Source organism: Staurois parvus, unplaced genomic scaffold (genome assembly GCF_062004578.1).
Source record: "Staurois parvus isolate SC_StPar_1 unplaced genomic scaffold, SC_StPar_1.0 ptg001003l, whole genome shotgun sequence".
NCBI classification, from domain to species: Eukaryota; Metazoa; Chordata; class Amphibia; order Anura; family Ranidae; genus Staurois; species Staurois parvus.
The window spans coordinates 549543-561640 of record NW_028318799.1 but is presented as its reverse complement, the minus strand read 5'-3'; the positions used below and the strand labels follow the sequence as shown (position 1 = coordinate 561640).

Sequence of the window (12098 nt, the reverse complement as noted above, 5' to 3'; positions counted from 1 at the left end):
ACAGTTGTTTTGTGTTTCTTCCATTTGCAAGTGATTGCACCGACTGTCACCTTCTCACAAAGCTGCTGGGCGATAGTTTGGTAGCCCAGTCCAGCCTTGTGTAGGTCTACAATCTTGTCCCTGACATCCTTGGACAGCTCTTTGGTCTTTGCCATGGTGGAGAGTTTGGAATCTGATTGATTGCTCCTGTGGACAGGTGTCTTTTATACAGGTAAATGAGATTAGCAGCACTCCCTTTAAGAGACTGCTTCTAATCTCAGCTTCTTGCCTGCATGAAAGACACCTGGTAGCCAGAAATCCTGCTGAATGATAGGGGATCAAATACTTATTTCCCTCCTGAACGTGCCAATCCCTGTATAATTTGTTAGATATGCATTTCTTTAGAATTTTTTTGTTGCTATTCTGTCTGTTACAATACACCTACCATTCGATTTTTAGACTGATCATTTCTTTGTGAGTGGACATTCAAAATCAGCAGGGGATCAAATACTTATTTCCTTCACTGTATATGTACTTCAGCTGTGTATCCAGCTGCCTTCCTGGAGTTGAGCCTCATCAAGTTGCCTGACCCATTTTTCTTCTAAGGAAATATGTATGGTAGGATTCATAGACTAAAATAGTTGTCCCAGATTAATCTGCTGAGTTACATTTGGATGGGAAATCCAATTAGTACTACACTATGCTATCTAGATGGCTTGTGACAGCACATGTCATTTCTCTATTGGGTACAGAAGCTGCAAACCAGCCCTCTAGAGGATAACACCGCCCATGCCTGCTCTTTTTGTGCTTGGTGTCCTCAAGAGAACACAAGTCCCCTTCCTTTTTATCTATACTGTTTTGCTTGAATTGAAGATGGTCTACAATCAACAGCTTATGTAGATGTAATAAAACCTGAAAATCTTATCAGCACATGGTTTCCCAATTCTTAATGGTGGTCTTTCTGTCATGGACCAGTGGTCAGCACTGACATGCCAATTTGTGTTCCAGTCGAACAGGGCTCTGTAAGGAGTCCCCAGAAGCACTGGCCTGACCTAAATAGCTGAGTATTTTATACTTTAACAAAGACAAGATTTGTTTTTGTTTTTTTTTTTTTTTTTTTTTTTTTTTTTTTTTTTTTTTTTTTTGCATGGGCTGGGCTGCTTTTCACCTTAAAAGATTTTAACCACTTCAAGTCCAGACACTTTCACCCGCTTTCAGTGCTACTATTACACGTTGAATGACAATTGCGCGCTCATGCAACACTACCCATATGACATTTTTAGCATTTTTTTGAGACTGATCAAACTTATTTTGGTGGTATTTATTTACCCCTGGGATTTTTTTTTATTTTATATTTTTTTGCTATATAAATGACAGCCCAAAAATGTTTTGAGTGTTTTTTTTTTTTTTGTTTGTTTTTTTTTTTCCTCCCTTCTCCTCCTTCATAAATCTTGGCCAAAATGTATTCATCATTTTAGTAGGAAAAAACCCCCAAATTTTAGTTTATAACCAAAAATTATAATTTTTAAAACCTTTTTTGCATCTGTTTTATTTGTGTGTGACATAAGGTCAACCTAGCAGTATAGTGTCACCATAGTGGCCCTATACTATTTATAAGGGGTGATGAAGGTTTTTTTTTTTTTACACTGATTGCATTTACACCCATAAAGGCTTTAAAAGCAATTGCTCCTTCTCTGACTGCATTTCTGCAGCCATTGAGAGATACTGTGCGAGCTGTGATTGGTCACAGCTTGTCACATGGTACAAGGCTGTTGTGAAATCAGGTCACATGGTACAAGGCTATTCACAAGTAGTAAACAAGATGTCACTTCCTGATATCATTGCTTACTACTGTTCATGTGATCACTGACTGGCCAATCAGTGATCACATGAATCAGGACCTCACACAGAGGTCCCGTACAGCAATCTGTGTTCCGCTATGTCCGGAGGACACAGCGGGCACCAATCACGGTGCCGCATGCTCCTAGGCAGCACGCACAGGCAATGGATGCAGGGGGACGTTTAGAAACATCCACCTGCATCGGCAGCGCTCCCGTCTGGCAGTTTATCGGCAGTGAGCCGGACAGCAAGAGGTTAACTTCACTGTGCCCATTGTCTAGATATGGGGAAGGCCTTCAGTTTTACCCCTTGGCCACTGCTTCTTTTAGACATTTGGCATCCTTAGGGCCGGTTCACACAAAGAATTGCACAGTAATGTGCTGTGTTCCTGTGCTATTCACATGCAGTTCTGTATGGAGCGATTTCAGTCCATTCATTTTTAAATGGGGTAAAGTTGCAACTCGCTAAAAGTAGTGGATGCATTATGTTTGGAAACTCGCTGCAATAATGTTGCATGCTACAAGTGTGCGCAAATGCACTGTTTGTGACCTGCGCTTAATGTCATTAGCTTAATATTGACACCAGCTACAGATCGTGCCTGCAGTGCGTTTTGAACGTGCATGGAATATGGTTTTCCTGCACTGTGTTCTGGTGTGAACCGGTCCTAAAAGAGGTTCTCTGGCCTCCATATACACTATTCTAAGTGGACTTGACAGGTTGTGCAGCCCTATAAGGGTCTAGATTCTGTGAACAGTGTACATTTCTTCTGTTTGGCAGTATAACCCTTGGCTATTACCATAAAGCTGTTTCCCTCAAACTTGTAGGGCAGGATTTATTGGCACGTATATAAATAATAAAATTTAAAAAAAAAAACCAAAAACATCCCACTACACTGCATCTGTGCCAAATCTGGATGGACAGCATTATGTTTCAGACTTTCGGCAGTGTGCATGAATATTCAAATTTGATGTAAAAAAATATCCTGCAATGAACCTGACTACAAGAGTAGTTGTGGGTTTTTTTTTTTTTTTGTTTTTTTTTTTTATCCCCCCCCCCCCCTTCCCCTGCTCTGTATATAGTGTCCTCTTTCAGTTTTGTAAGGTCAAGGATGTGATCTTTAATGTAACTAAAAGGTCAACAGCTGTTCCAAATGTCAGCAAAAGAGAATCAGTAGTGACTTGAGTTTGATTATATGCTTTGGGTTTTATTTATCCACCTCCTAAATATTAGTTGAACCCTTTTTAACCCTTTTAATAATTGCTTCAATTATGACATTACAATTGACTGTCATTGCCGAAGTCCCTTTTATGATTGGGGCCCTACTGTGTGGTATCTTTTAAGCGGAGTTCCATCCAAAAGGGGAAGTTCCGCTTTTAAGGATTGGTCCCCTGCTCTCCCCATTTAAGGATTGGCACCTTTTGGGGAGCGGGGGGGGGGGGGGGGAGGAGCAGGAGGTACCTGAAATTGACCGGTACCTGCTCCCACTTCTGCTGCAAATGCCTAGGCGATCAGAAGCGGACATTGTCCTCATACCCTCCTTCCCTGTAGTCTTCTGGGACACATGACAGGTCCCAGAAGACAACGGGACCATTCGGAAGCGCTACTCGCGCATGTTCAATGGGCACACTGCTGTGAAGTGGCAAGCTATCACAGCCGGGTGCCCACAATGAAGATTCCAGCGCCTGGAACAGAGTATGACCAGTGAAACTGGCTGCATGGAGAAAATCGTGGGATCATGGGAAGGTGAGTGGCTGTTTTTTTGAAAGTCAGCAGCTAGTTTGTGTAGTTGCTGACTTTATTTATTTTTTTACAGTGAGTGGAACTCCACTTTAATCAGATTACTCCTTCAGGTAGAGTTCAGTTAGTAAAATAAAGTAGAGCTACACAAATATCACTGATTTGGGAGCAAGCAAAATACAGTCAGTTACTATGACTAGTTCCCTATGTTTGATTTATTTACATACATTCCCAGCCAATTGGGAAGAGTGTATGATAAATTATATATTTATATCACACATAGTGTATCCAGAAAGCATTCACAGCGCTTAACTTTTGCCACACTTTGTTACAGCCTTATTCCAAAATGGATTCAATAAATTTTTTCCTCAACATTCTACAAACAATGCCCCATAATGGCAATGTGAAAAGTTAATTTTTTTTAATGTTTGTAATTTATTAAAAATGAAGAAAAAACCACATGTACATAAGTATTCACAGCCTTTGCTCAATACTTTTGTTGAAGCGTCTTTAGCACCAATTACAGCCTCGAGTCATTTTGAGTATGATGCTACAAGCTTGGCACACCTATTTTGGGCAATTTCTCCCATTCTTCTTTGCAGTATTTCTCAAGCTCCTTCAGGTTGGATGGGGAGAGTCTGTCCACAGCCATTTTCAGATCTCTCCAGAGATATTCAATCGGGTTCAAGTCTGGACTCTGGCTGGGCCACTACAGGACATTCAGAGTTGGCCTGTAGACACTCCTTTGTTATGTGGGCTGTTTGATTAGGGTCGTTGTCCTGTTGAAAGATGAACAGTCTCCCCAGTCTAAGGTCCAGAGCGCTCTTCAAGAGTATCTGCACATTGCTTCATTCATCTATCCTTCGATCCTCACCAGTCTTTCATTTCCTGCTGCTGAAAAACATCCCCACACCATGATGCTGCCACCACCATGCTTCACTGTAGGGAAGGTATTGGCCAGGTGGTGAGCGGTGCCTGGTTACCTCCAGACATGACGCTTAGCATTCTGGCCAAAGAGTTCAATCTTTGTTTCGTCAGAGCAGAGAGTTTTGTTTCTCATTGTCTGAGAGTCCCTCAGGTTCCTTTTGGCAAGCTCCAGGTGGGCTGCCATTTGCCTTTTACTGAGGAGTGGCTTCCATCCGGCCACTCTGTCATACAGGCCTGATTGGTAGAGTGTTGAGGAGATGCTTGTTCTTCTGGAAGCTTCTCTCTCCACAGAGAAGTGCTGGAGCTCTTTAAACTATTGGGTGCTTTTTACCTTCCTGGTTAAGGCCCTTCTGCCTCGATTTCTCATTTTGGCCAAGTGGCCTGCTCTAGATCCTGGTGGTTCCAAACTTCTTCCATTTACAGTTGATGGAGGCCACCGTGCTCATTGAGACCTTCAAAGCTGTAGAAATTTTTCTGTACCCTTCCTCAGATCTGTGCCTTGATACAATCCTATCTCGGAAGTCTACAGACAATTCCTTGGACTTCATGGCTTGGTTTGTGCTCTGTTAACTGTGGGACCTTTATATAGACAGGTTTATGCCTTTCCTAATCATGTCCAATCAACTAAATTTCCCACAGATGGACTCCAATCAAGTTGTGGGAACAGGATGCACCAGAGCTCAATTTTGAGTGTCATGGCAAAGGCTGTGAATACCTATGTACATGTGGTTTTTCATTTTTTACTTTTAATAAATTGCAGAGATTTCAAAACTTCTTTCACGTTGTCATTATGGAGTATTTGTAGAATGTAGAGGGGGGAAAAAATGAATTTAATTTATTTTGGAATAAGAATGTAACATAATAAAATGTGGCAAAAGCTAAGAACTGAATATTTTCTGGATGTGCTGTACATGCCTTATTTATCCTATGATACATACATTGCAGATCCATACACTCATCCACATCTGTTCTGTCTGGGTGAGTGTAGTTCCATTTTACCCTCTAAATGACTTACACATTTTTACAACATTTTGACTCTCTTAAAGTGTTATCGTGAATGCAGGGTCCTGGGTTTATATATGATCTCCCACGGTACACAGAACATGGAAATGCAATTATTTTAGTAAATATAAACTGCTAAATACCTTTTTCTCATCAGCAGTTAGAGCAGTCTTGTGACTTTTATCAGTGTCCAGAGCACTGGTTAAAGCTTATAGGAGTTTTCACTCTCTATTAGGCTGTAGGACCCCTGACCCTCTGTCAGTGCCGATCACATGCACTCTCCCAAGAAAAAAAAAAAAAAACTCTAGCAATACACACCAAACTCTGCATGTGCAGAGTGACACCAAGCCTCTGTTCTATTAGGAGTTATACAGGGGACAGTAGAAGAGGATCAGAGAAGTCGGGATTAAACAGCCTTTTTTTTACACAATGCAGAGGATTAACCCCTTAGGTTCCACAGTGAGTATAACAAGCATGCTTTACTGCGCATACAGACTGATTATACTGTTGACTGTTGTGGGTTTAGTAACACTAAGAAAACACACTTTTCAAAAAAAAAAAAAAAAAACTCTGAAGATTCAGATGCCTAAAACAATTTTGAAACTGTTTTTTATAATCCCTTTTCAATCTTTTGTTGGCCAATTAACAGCAAAGTAATGCTAGAATTGGTTGCATTGTGTCCAGCTCGATACTGAGCACATCAATGTGCTGTGTTTGGTCACAGATCGTACTGCTGCATGTCCAAGGGGGTGCATGCAGCGCACATGAACAAGGTGATCCGGGAACAATAGAGCCACTAGCCAGCAGTGATGTTACTACTGCTGGTTGGCAAGTGGCTAATGAATCATGGCCTAAATGGTTTGGAAATGTTTGTAATTCATCTAGTTGGTAGGCAATAACATTTCCGATGTAAATCAAGATTCTGGTCGTTGCCATTTGTAAACTCCTTGACTGTCACTGTATCTCACTTTTGTGCAATGGAAAATGTTTCTCAACTTTTATTGGAAATGCTGAGTAATGGAGAGGATGGACCTCCTGTCTGAGCTCTTTACAGAGGCCACTTGCAGAAACCAAGAATATTGGGGTTAATCATCTGTCTTTGATGGACTAAAGTGAAATATTTTAAAGTCTTGTGATGTCTGTTTCTTGTTTGGTCTGATTGTAATCTAATCTGTTAATTATGCCTTGTCCTATTTAGCTGTGTGTAGCCTAATTAGCTCACAGATGAAGGGAACAATGTTCATTAACCATCTTGCTTCCGTTCAGTCTTTCTGTTTAAATACTCGTGTAATATTAGAATTGTGTACTCTTGAGTAATATACATGTGTGTACACACACTTTCTCACATATAGCTATAACTGGTGAGCCTCATGTCCTGCAAACGCTAAAACGTAACAAATTGCAGTCCCTGGGGTGCCAGCTAGATATGAGGGGCACTAGTAGCAAAACTGCTAATGTTTATTGTAAGGTGCTGTGAGAGGAGTTGTAGTAGCAAGGTTTCAAAGTATACATCATTGTTGATTCTGTTCACACCTGCCTTTTTTTTTTGTTTTTTTCTTTTTAACCTTTTACCCATGCCCCACAGCTGGGTTCATAAAATCTCCACTCTCAGAGGTCAGACTGACAGGTGAATCAGTGGAGCTACACTGTGAGGCCATTGGCCACCCTATACCTGAGATTCAGTGGTGGTTTGAGGCAGACTATAACGACAGTTTCTCTCAGCTGTGGGATGGAGCCCGTGAAGACAGAGTACAGATGAACACAACCTATGTCCTCCATGCTACAAGCACACTCTATCTTTTTAACCTGAGCCCAGAAGACTTGGGAACCTATGAGTGTCGTGCCAGCAATGATCCAGATCGTAACCATTTGACCAAGATTCCTCGCATCAAGTGGATTCGTTCTCAAGCCAATGTTGTTGTCATAGACCGTGAGTGAGCAACTAAATGGTGAAGATTTCCTGTGATATCCTGAAGCCCTGCTCCCTCGTTATCCAGAGTGCTTCCTCCCAGCAGTGCTAGTTTTAGAACTTCCCTTGCAAGTGCTTGGCTAAATATTAACTGTTCCCTTGGTCCAGGATCCCCTTCCTTTTTAATGTTTTATTTCCTCTTTTTGTGTAGGGATTTAGTGTCCACCTCTTGTATTAGAATAGGTTTGCTGTACCCCAGCAGTGCAGCCTACCTCTTCCTTTTTTTTTTTTTTTTTTTTTTTTTTTTTTTTTCTTTCTTTCAAAATTCCCCCCCCCCCCCCCTCCTCCTAATTGATTTTCCGGGGTTCAAGAGAAGATGTTTCTAACTAAAAATTAGCTTTTGGCAGAATATTTTCAGCTCAAGATGCAATACTGAAGACTGAGATCCTGTTCTGCAACAGAAGTTTCAGCATGGAAATGTGCACTTGGGAGTCCTTGTTTCTTAGTCTGCGTATTGTCTGCTGATTAGTTTCCTTATGTTGACCATCCTACCCTACTGCTGTCTCTGTCCAATGGATTGTGTTGTAATTTCCATCATAACCTTGAATCTTCCGTGTTGGAGCATCTCCTGTTCCTGTCCCATCTAGTTCTAAACTCTTGTTTGTTTGCCTCTGCTACCCTACTTAGGGTTGTGACCCTACTTAGTCTTCACATCATGCAACCGCTTCTTGGTGGTGCTTCTAGTCAGTCTTTGTGCTTTCCAAGCAGGGTATTTTGATGCTGAGACTTTGGAATTGGGATGGGTTTACTAATTTGTGGTTGTACTACAATAGTTTAAAATACACTTTTTTCTTTTTTTTTTTTTCTTTTTCTCTCCCCTTCGCGTGTGTGTGTGTGTGTGTGTGTGTGTGTGTGTGTAAAATAAAGCAACAGCTTTATGGAATGGAAATAGTTTTTTTGAGTGGACAATAAAGCTGTGTACATCTATTTTAAAATGTCACCTCTAAGAAAAATGTTGATGCAGAAAGTGCTTAGGAAAGAATAGCAATTGTATACCTGACTTTTTCAAACTTGGTCTGAAGATTTCTATAGTTTAACCGTCCCAGAGACATTTTGGCTTTTTCTCATCCAGACTAATAGTCCATCTCCAGGGCAACTTTGATCAGGAAGGTTGGAAATGCTAAACTGTATGGGCAGCTTTGGTGTGTCGGTAAAGCTGGCTATAAGCTAGCAGATTTGTATGACTATTTTCCCTACATTTGACTGCTGGATGAATGTTGGTTTTTTTTTTTTTTCAAAATTTAGTTGCCTTTTTTATCAGACTTTTTTTTTTTTTTTTTTTTTTTTTGTGGTGGGTGGGGGTGGCATTTATCAAATGAAAACCACACTATTGTTTAGACATTTTGTTCAAGAAATTTTTCAATCCTGCTTCAAATTTTCTGATTGTGGTAAAGCTATCTATTTGACCCCCATTGATTAGAAATGGAACTGATGTACCTAAAATGAGAGCTTTTTGAATGAAATTTCACTAGTCTGCTTACGTAGCGATGCGTGAGTGGTAGAAGCTCACTGCTTAAATGGGATTAAGGATTAGATTTGCTCTTTGTCTAAGCCAGTAGTCATTTCTGGCTGTGTTTATGCAATTGAAGATTGTTTATGTGCAGAAATTTAATTTCATGTTTTTAATGTAAACCTTACTGTAAAAATTCTAGTTCACTGGCAGTTGATTGTGTGACTACTACCTGGTAAATCCCTCATCTGAACAAGTATGTAGTGGGTGAATTACATATTCAAGCCCTGCCTATTTGTGCCACCTCAGTACCTATGGTGAAAAATGCTCATTTCCTTTTTTTTTTTTTTTTTTTTATCCTGTTTTCCACTGGTTCTAATTCTATTGTTTTTGTTTATAGATCCACTTATTGTAACAAGCCATTCAAATGCAACTGGTGGAGATTTGCTCACCTGCAATTTAACAGACTTTGCTCTTGTCATCTCTGGTCACCAGTGGCTTAAGGGAGCCAAAGTGATACATGAAGATAAAGATTCCTCCCAAATTACAACCCACAAGTAAGTATCATATTACACCAGCTACAGTGCCTTGAAAAAGTATTCATACCCCTTGACATGTTCCATCCATATTTTGTCATGTTAGAACCAAAATCGGAAATGTATTTAATGTGATAGACCAATACAGTGGCACATGATTGTGAAGTGGAAGGAATATGGTAAATGGTTTTTAAATTGGTTTACAAATATCTAAAGTGTGGCGTGCATTTGTATTTAGCCCACTTTACTCTTGATAACCCTAACTAAAATGGAACAAATTGCCTTCAGAAGTCACTTAATTGGTAATTGGAGTCCACTTGTGTGCAGTTTTAATCAGTATAAATACAGCTGTTCTATGAAGCCCTCAGAGGTTTGTTAGAGAACATCGTGGACAAACCGCATCATGAAGGCCAATGAACACACTAGACAGGTTAGGGATAAAGTTGTGGAGAAGCTTAAAGCAAGGTTAGGGTACCAACAAATATCCCAAGCTTAGAACATCTCACAGAGCACTGTTCAAACCATCATCCGAAAATGGAAAGGGTATGGCACAACTGCATGGCCGTCCACCTAAACTGATAGGCTGGGCAAGGAGAGCAGCAATCGGAAGCGGCCAAGAGGCCCATGGTAACTCTGGAGGAGCTGCAGAATTCCACGGCTCAGGTGGGAGAATCTGTCTACAGGATAACCATTAGTCGTGCACTCCACAAATCTGGCTTTTATGGAGGAGTGGCAAGAAGAAAGCCATTGTTGAGAGAGCCATAAGAAGTCCCGTTTGCGAGAAGCCATGTGGGGGACACAGCAAACGTGGAAGAAGGGGCACTGGCCAGATGAGGCCAAAATTGAACTTTTTTTTTGGCCTAAAAGCAAAACTGTGTCCAGATCTAAACCAATTGAGAATCTGTGGCAAGACTTGACAATTGCTGTTCAGACACTCTCTATCCAATCTGAGTTTGAGCTATTTTGCAAAGAAGAATGGGCAAAAACTTTAAAGCTGGTAGACACATCCCCAAAAAGACCTGCAGCTGTCATTGCAGTGAAAGGTGGTTCTACAAAGTATTGACTCGGGAGCTGAATACAAATGCATGTCACACTTCTCAAATATTTTTGTAAAAAAAAATTTGAAAACCATTCACAATTCTTTGCCAGTTTGTGTTGGTCTATCACATAAAATCGCAATAAAATTAATTTTACGTTTTGGTTGTAACATGACAAAATGTGGGAAATTTCAAGAGGTATGAATAATTTTTCAAGGCGCTGTACATGTGACTTGGCCCTTTGAGTAAGCTGTATATTGAAAAGAATGGAGAGCAGAGTAATCGTGCACTGGTTATTGCCAGTTACGATGCATATGTAAAAGTATATCAATAACTTTACACGTATTCATAAACTAATTGCTGACATGATATACAGCAACTGAGGTTTAAACTAAAACCTAACTTAAGGACTTGATGGTTTGGTTATGTTACCACAAGTGTAAGTCATGCATAGTAGAGTCCGTTTTGAGAAAAACTGTCCTTTTTTCTTTATTAGGGAAATGCCTATTTGGTGGATTTTGATGCTGGTTTGTGAGCCTTTAGACTGTTGTGTTGCCTAGATTGGCATGGGAATGTTCTGTGTCGGGGTTGGGAAAGTTTAGGTTTTGTCTGTGTAGTCAGCTTCTGCACACATTAACATCAATGTCATGCTGAGGTGGTCGCACTGCACCCTGTTGTATCCTGTGCATGCTATGAGACCATTCAGCATTCTAATGGATTAGCAGCTTTTGAGTGTTCTGTTACCTGACTAGTTCTGTAAACCAAAAAGGACACACTTTATTTTGGCTTCTTCTGTTGCTTTTTGCCAATATTATATTGAATACTGGGCTTAAACAGTATTTGCTTCTTTTCCTAGTATTACTGGAGTGAATGCAGAAACCTCTGGACAATACACCTGCAAGTTCCTGACCTCTCCTGAAGTGTATGCAGTGATTAACATAACAGGTAATTTACTCCCATTTTTTACAGAAAGCTCTAGTATTTTAATGTATGGAGCACAACTTTAAATGTGGAAATATCTTCCCATTTTAGGTTGTAGATTTGCCCAAGTATACTGACTAACAAAACATCAAACCAATTATCAGGTGCTTATGATTAGAAGTCCTTAGTCTGTGTGAAAAGACAATTTTTTTTTTAAAAAAAAATATTTTTGACATTTTGCTACTAAAAATGTTCAGTGTAAAAAAAAAAAAATTTTAATCAAATTTCGGCATAAATTTAGGCCAAAATGTATTCTGCTACATGTCTTTGCTAAAAAAAATAATCTTAATACGTGCAAATTGGTTTATGTAAAAGTTATAGCGTTTACAAATGGTGAGAGATACTGGGATATTTTTTTTTTTTTTTTTTAAATTTTACTAGTAATGACCACAATCAGCAGCTTCTAGCAGGACTACGGCGGGCTTTCTGACACTGGGGGGAACTGACTTGGTGTCACGGACATCCCCAGTGATACAAATACAGTGATCAGTGCTAATAAAAATGCACTGACATTACTAATGGCACTGGGCAGGAAAGGGTTAACATGTGGTGTGATCAAAGGGTTAACTGCTGTTTTTCATCATGCCCTGTTAGTGCTTCACTGTAAGCACACTGCTTTGCATGGCTGTTTTGTGCACAGC

General features: G+C 40.1%; 1 protein-coding gene across 1 annotated transcript in view; it reads left to right on the top strand.

Annotated features, from left to right (window-relative positions):
• BSG (basigin (Ok blood group)) overlaps window positions 1–12098 on the top strand; it is a 45891-nt gene that overhangs the window by 17251 nt on the left and 16542 nt on the right. Inside the window, exons 2-3 of the mRNA XM_089657459.1 lie at window positions 9304–9460; window positions 11333–11421. Coding sequence (XP_089513585.1) covers window positions 9304–9460; window positions 11333–11421 — 246 coding nt within the window. The remainder of the gene's footprint in view (window positions 1–9303; window positions 9461–11332; window positions 11422–12098) is intronic.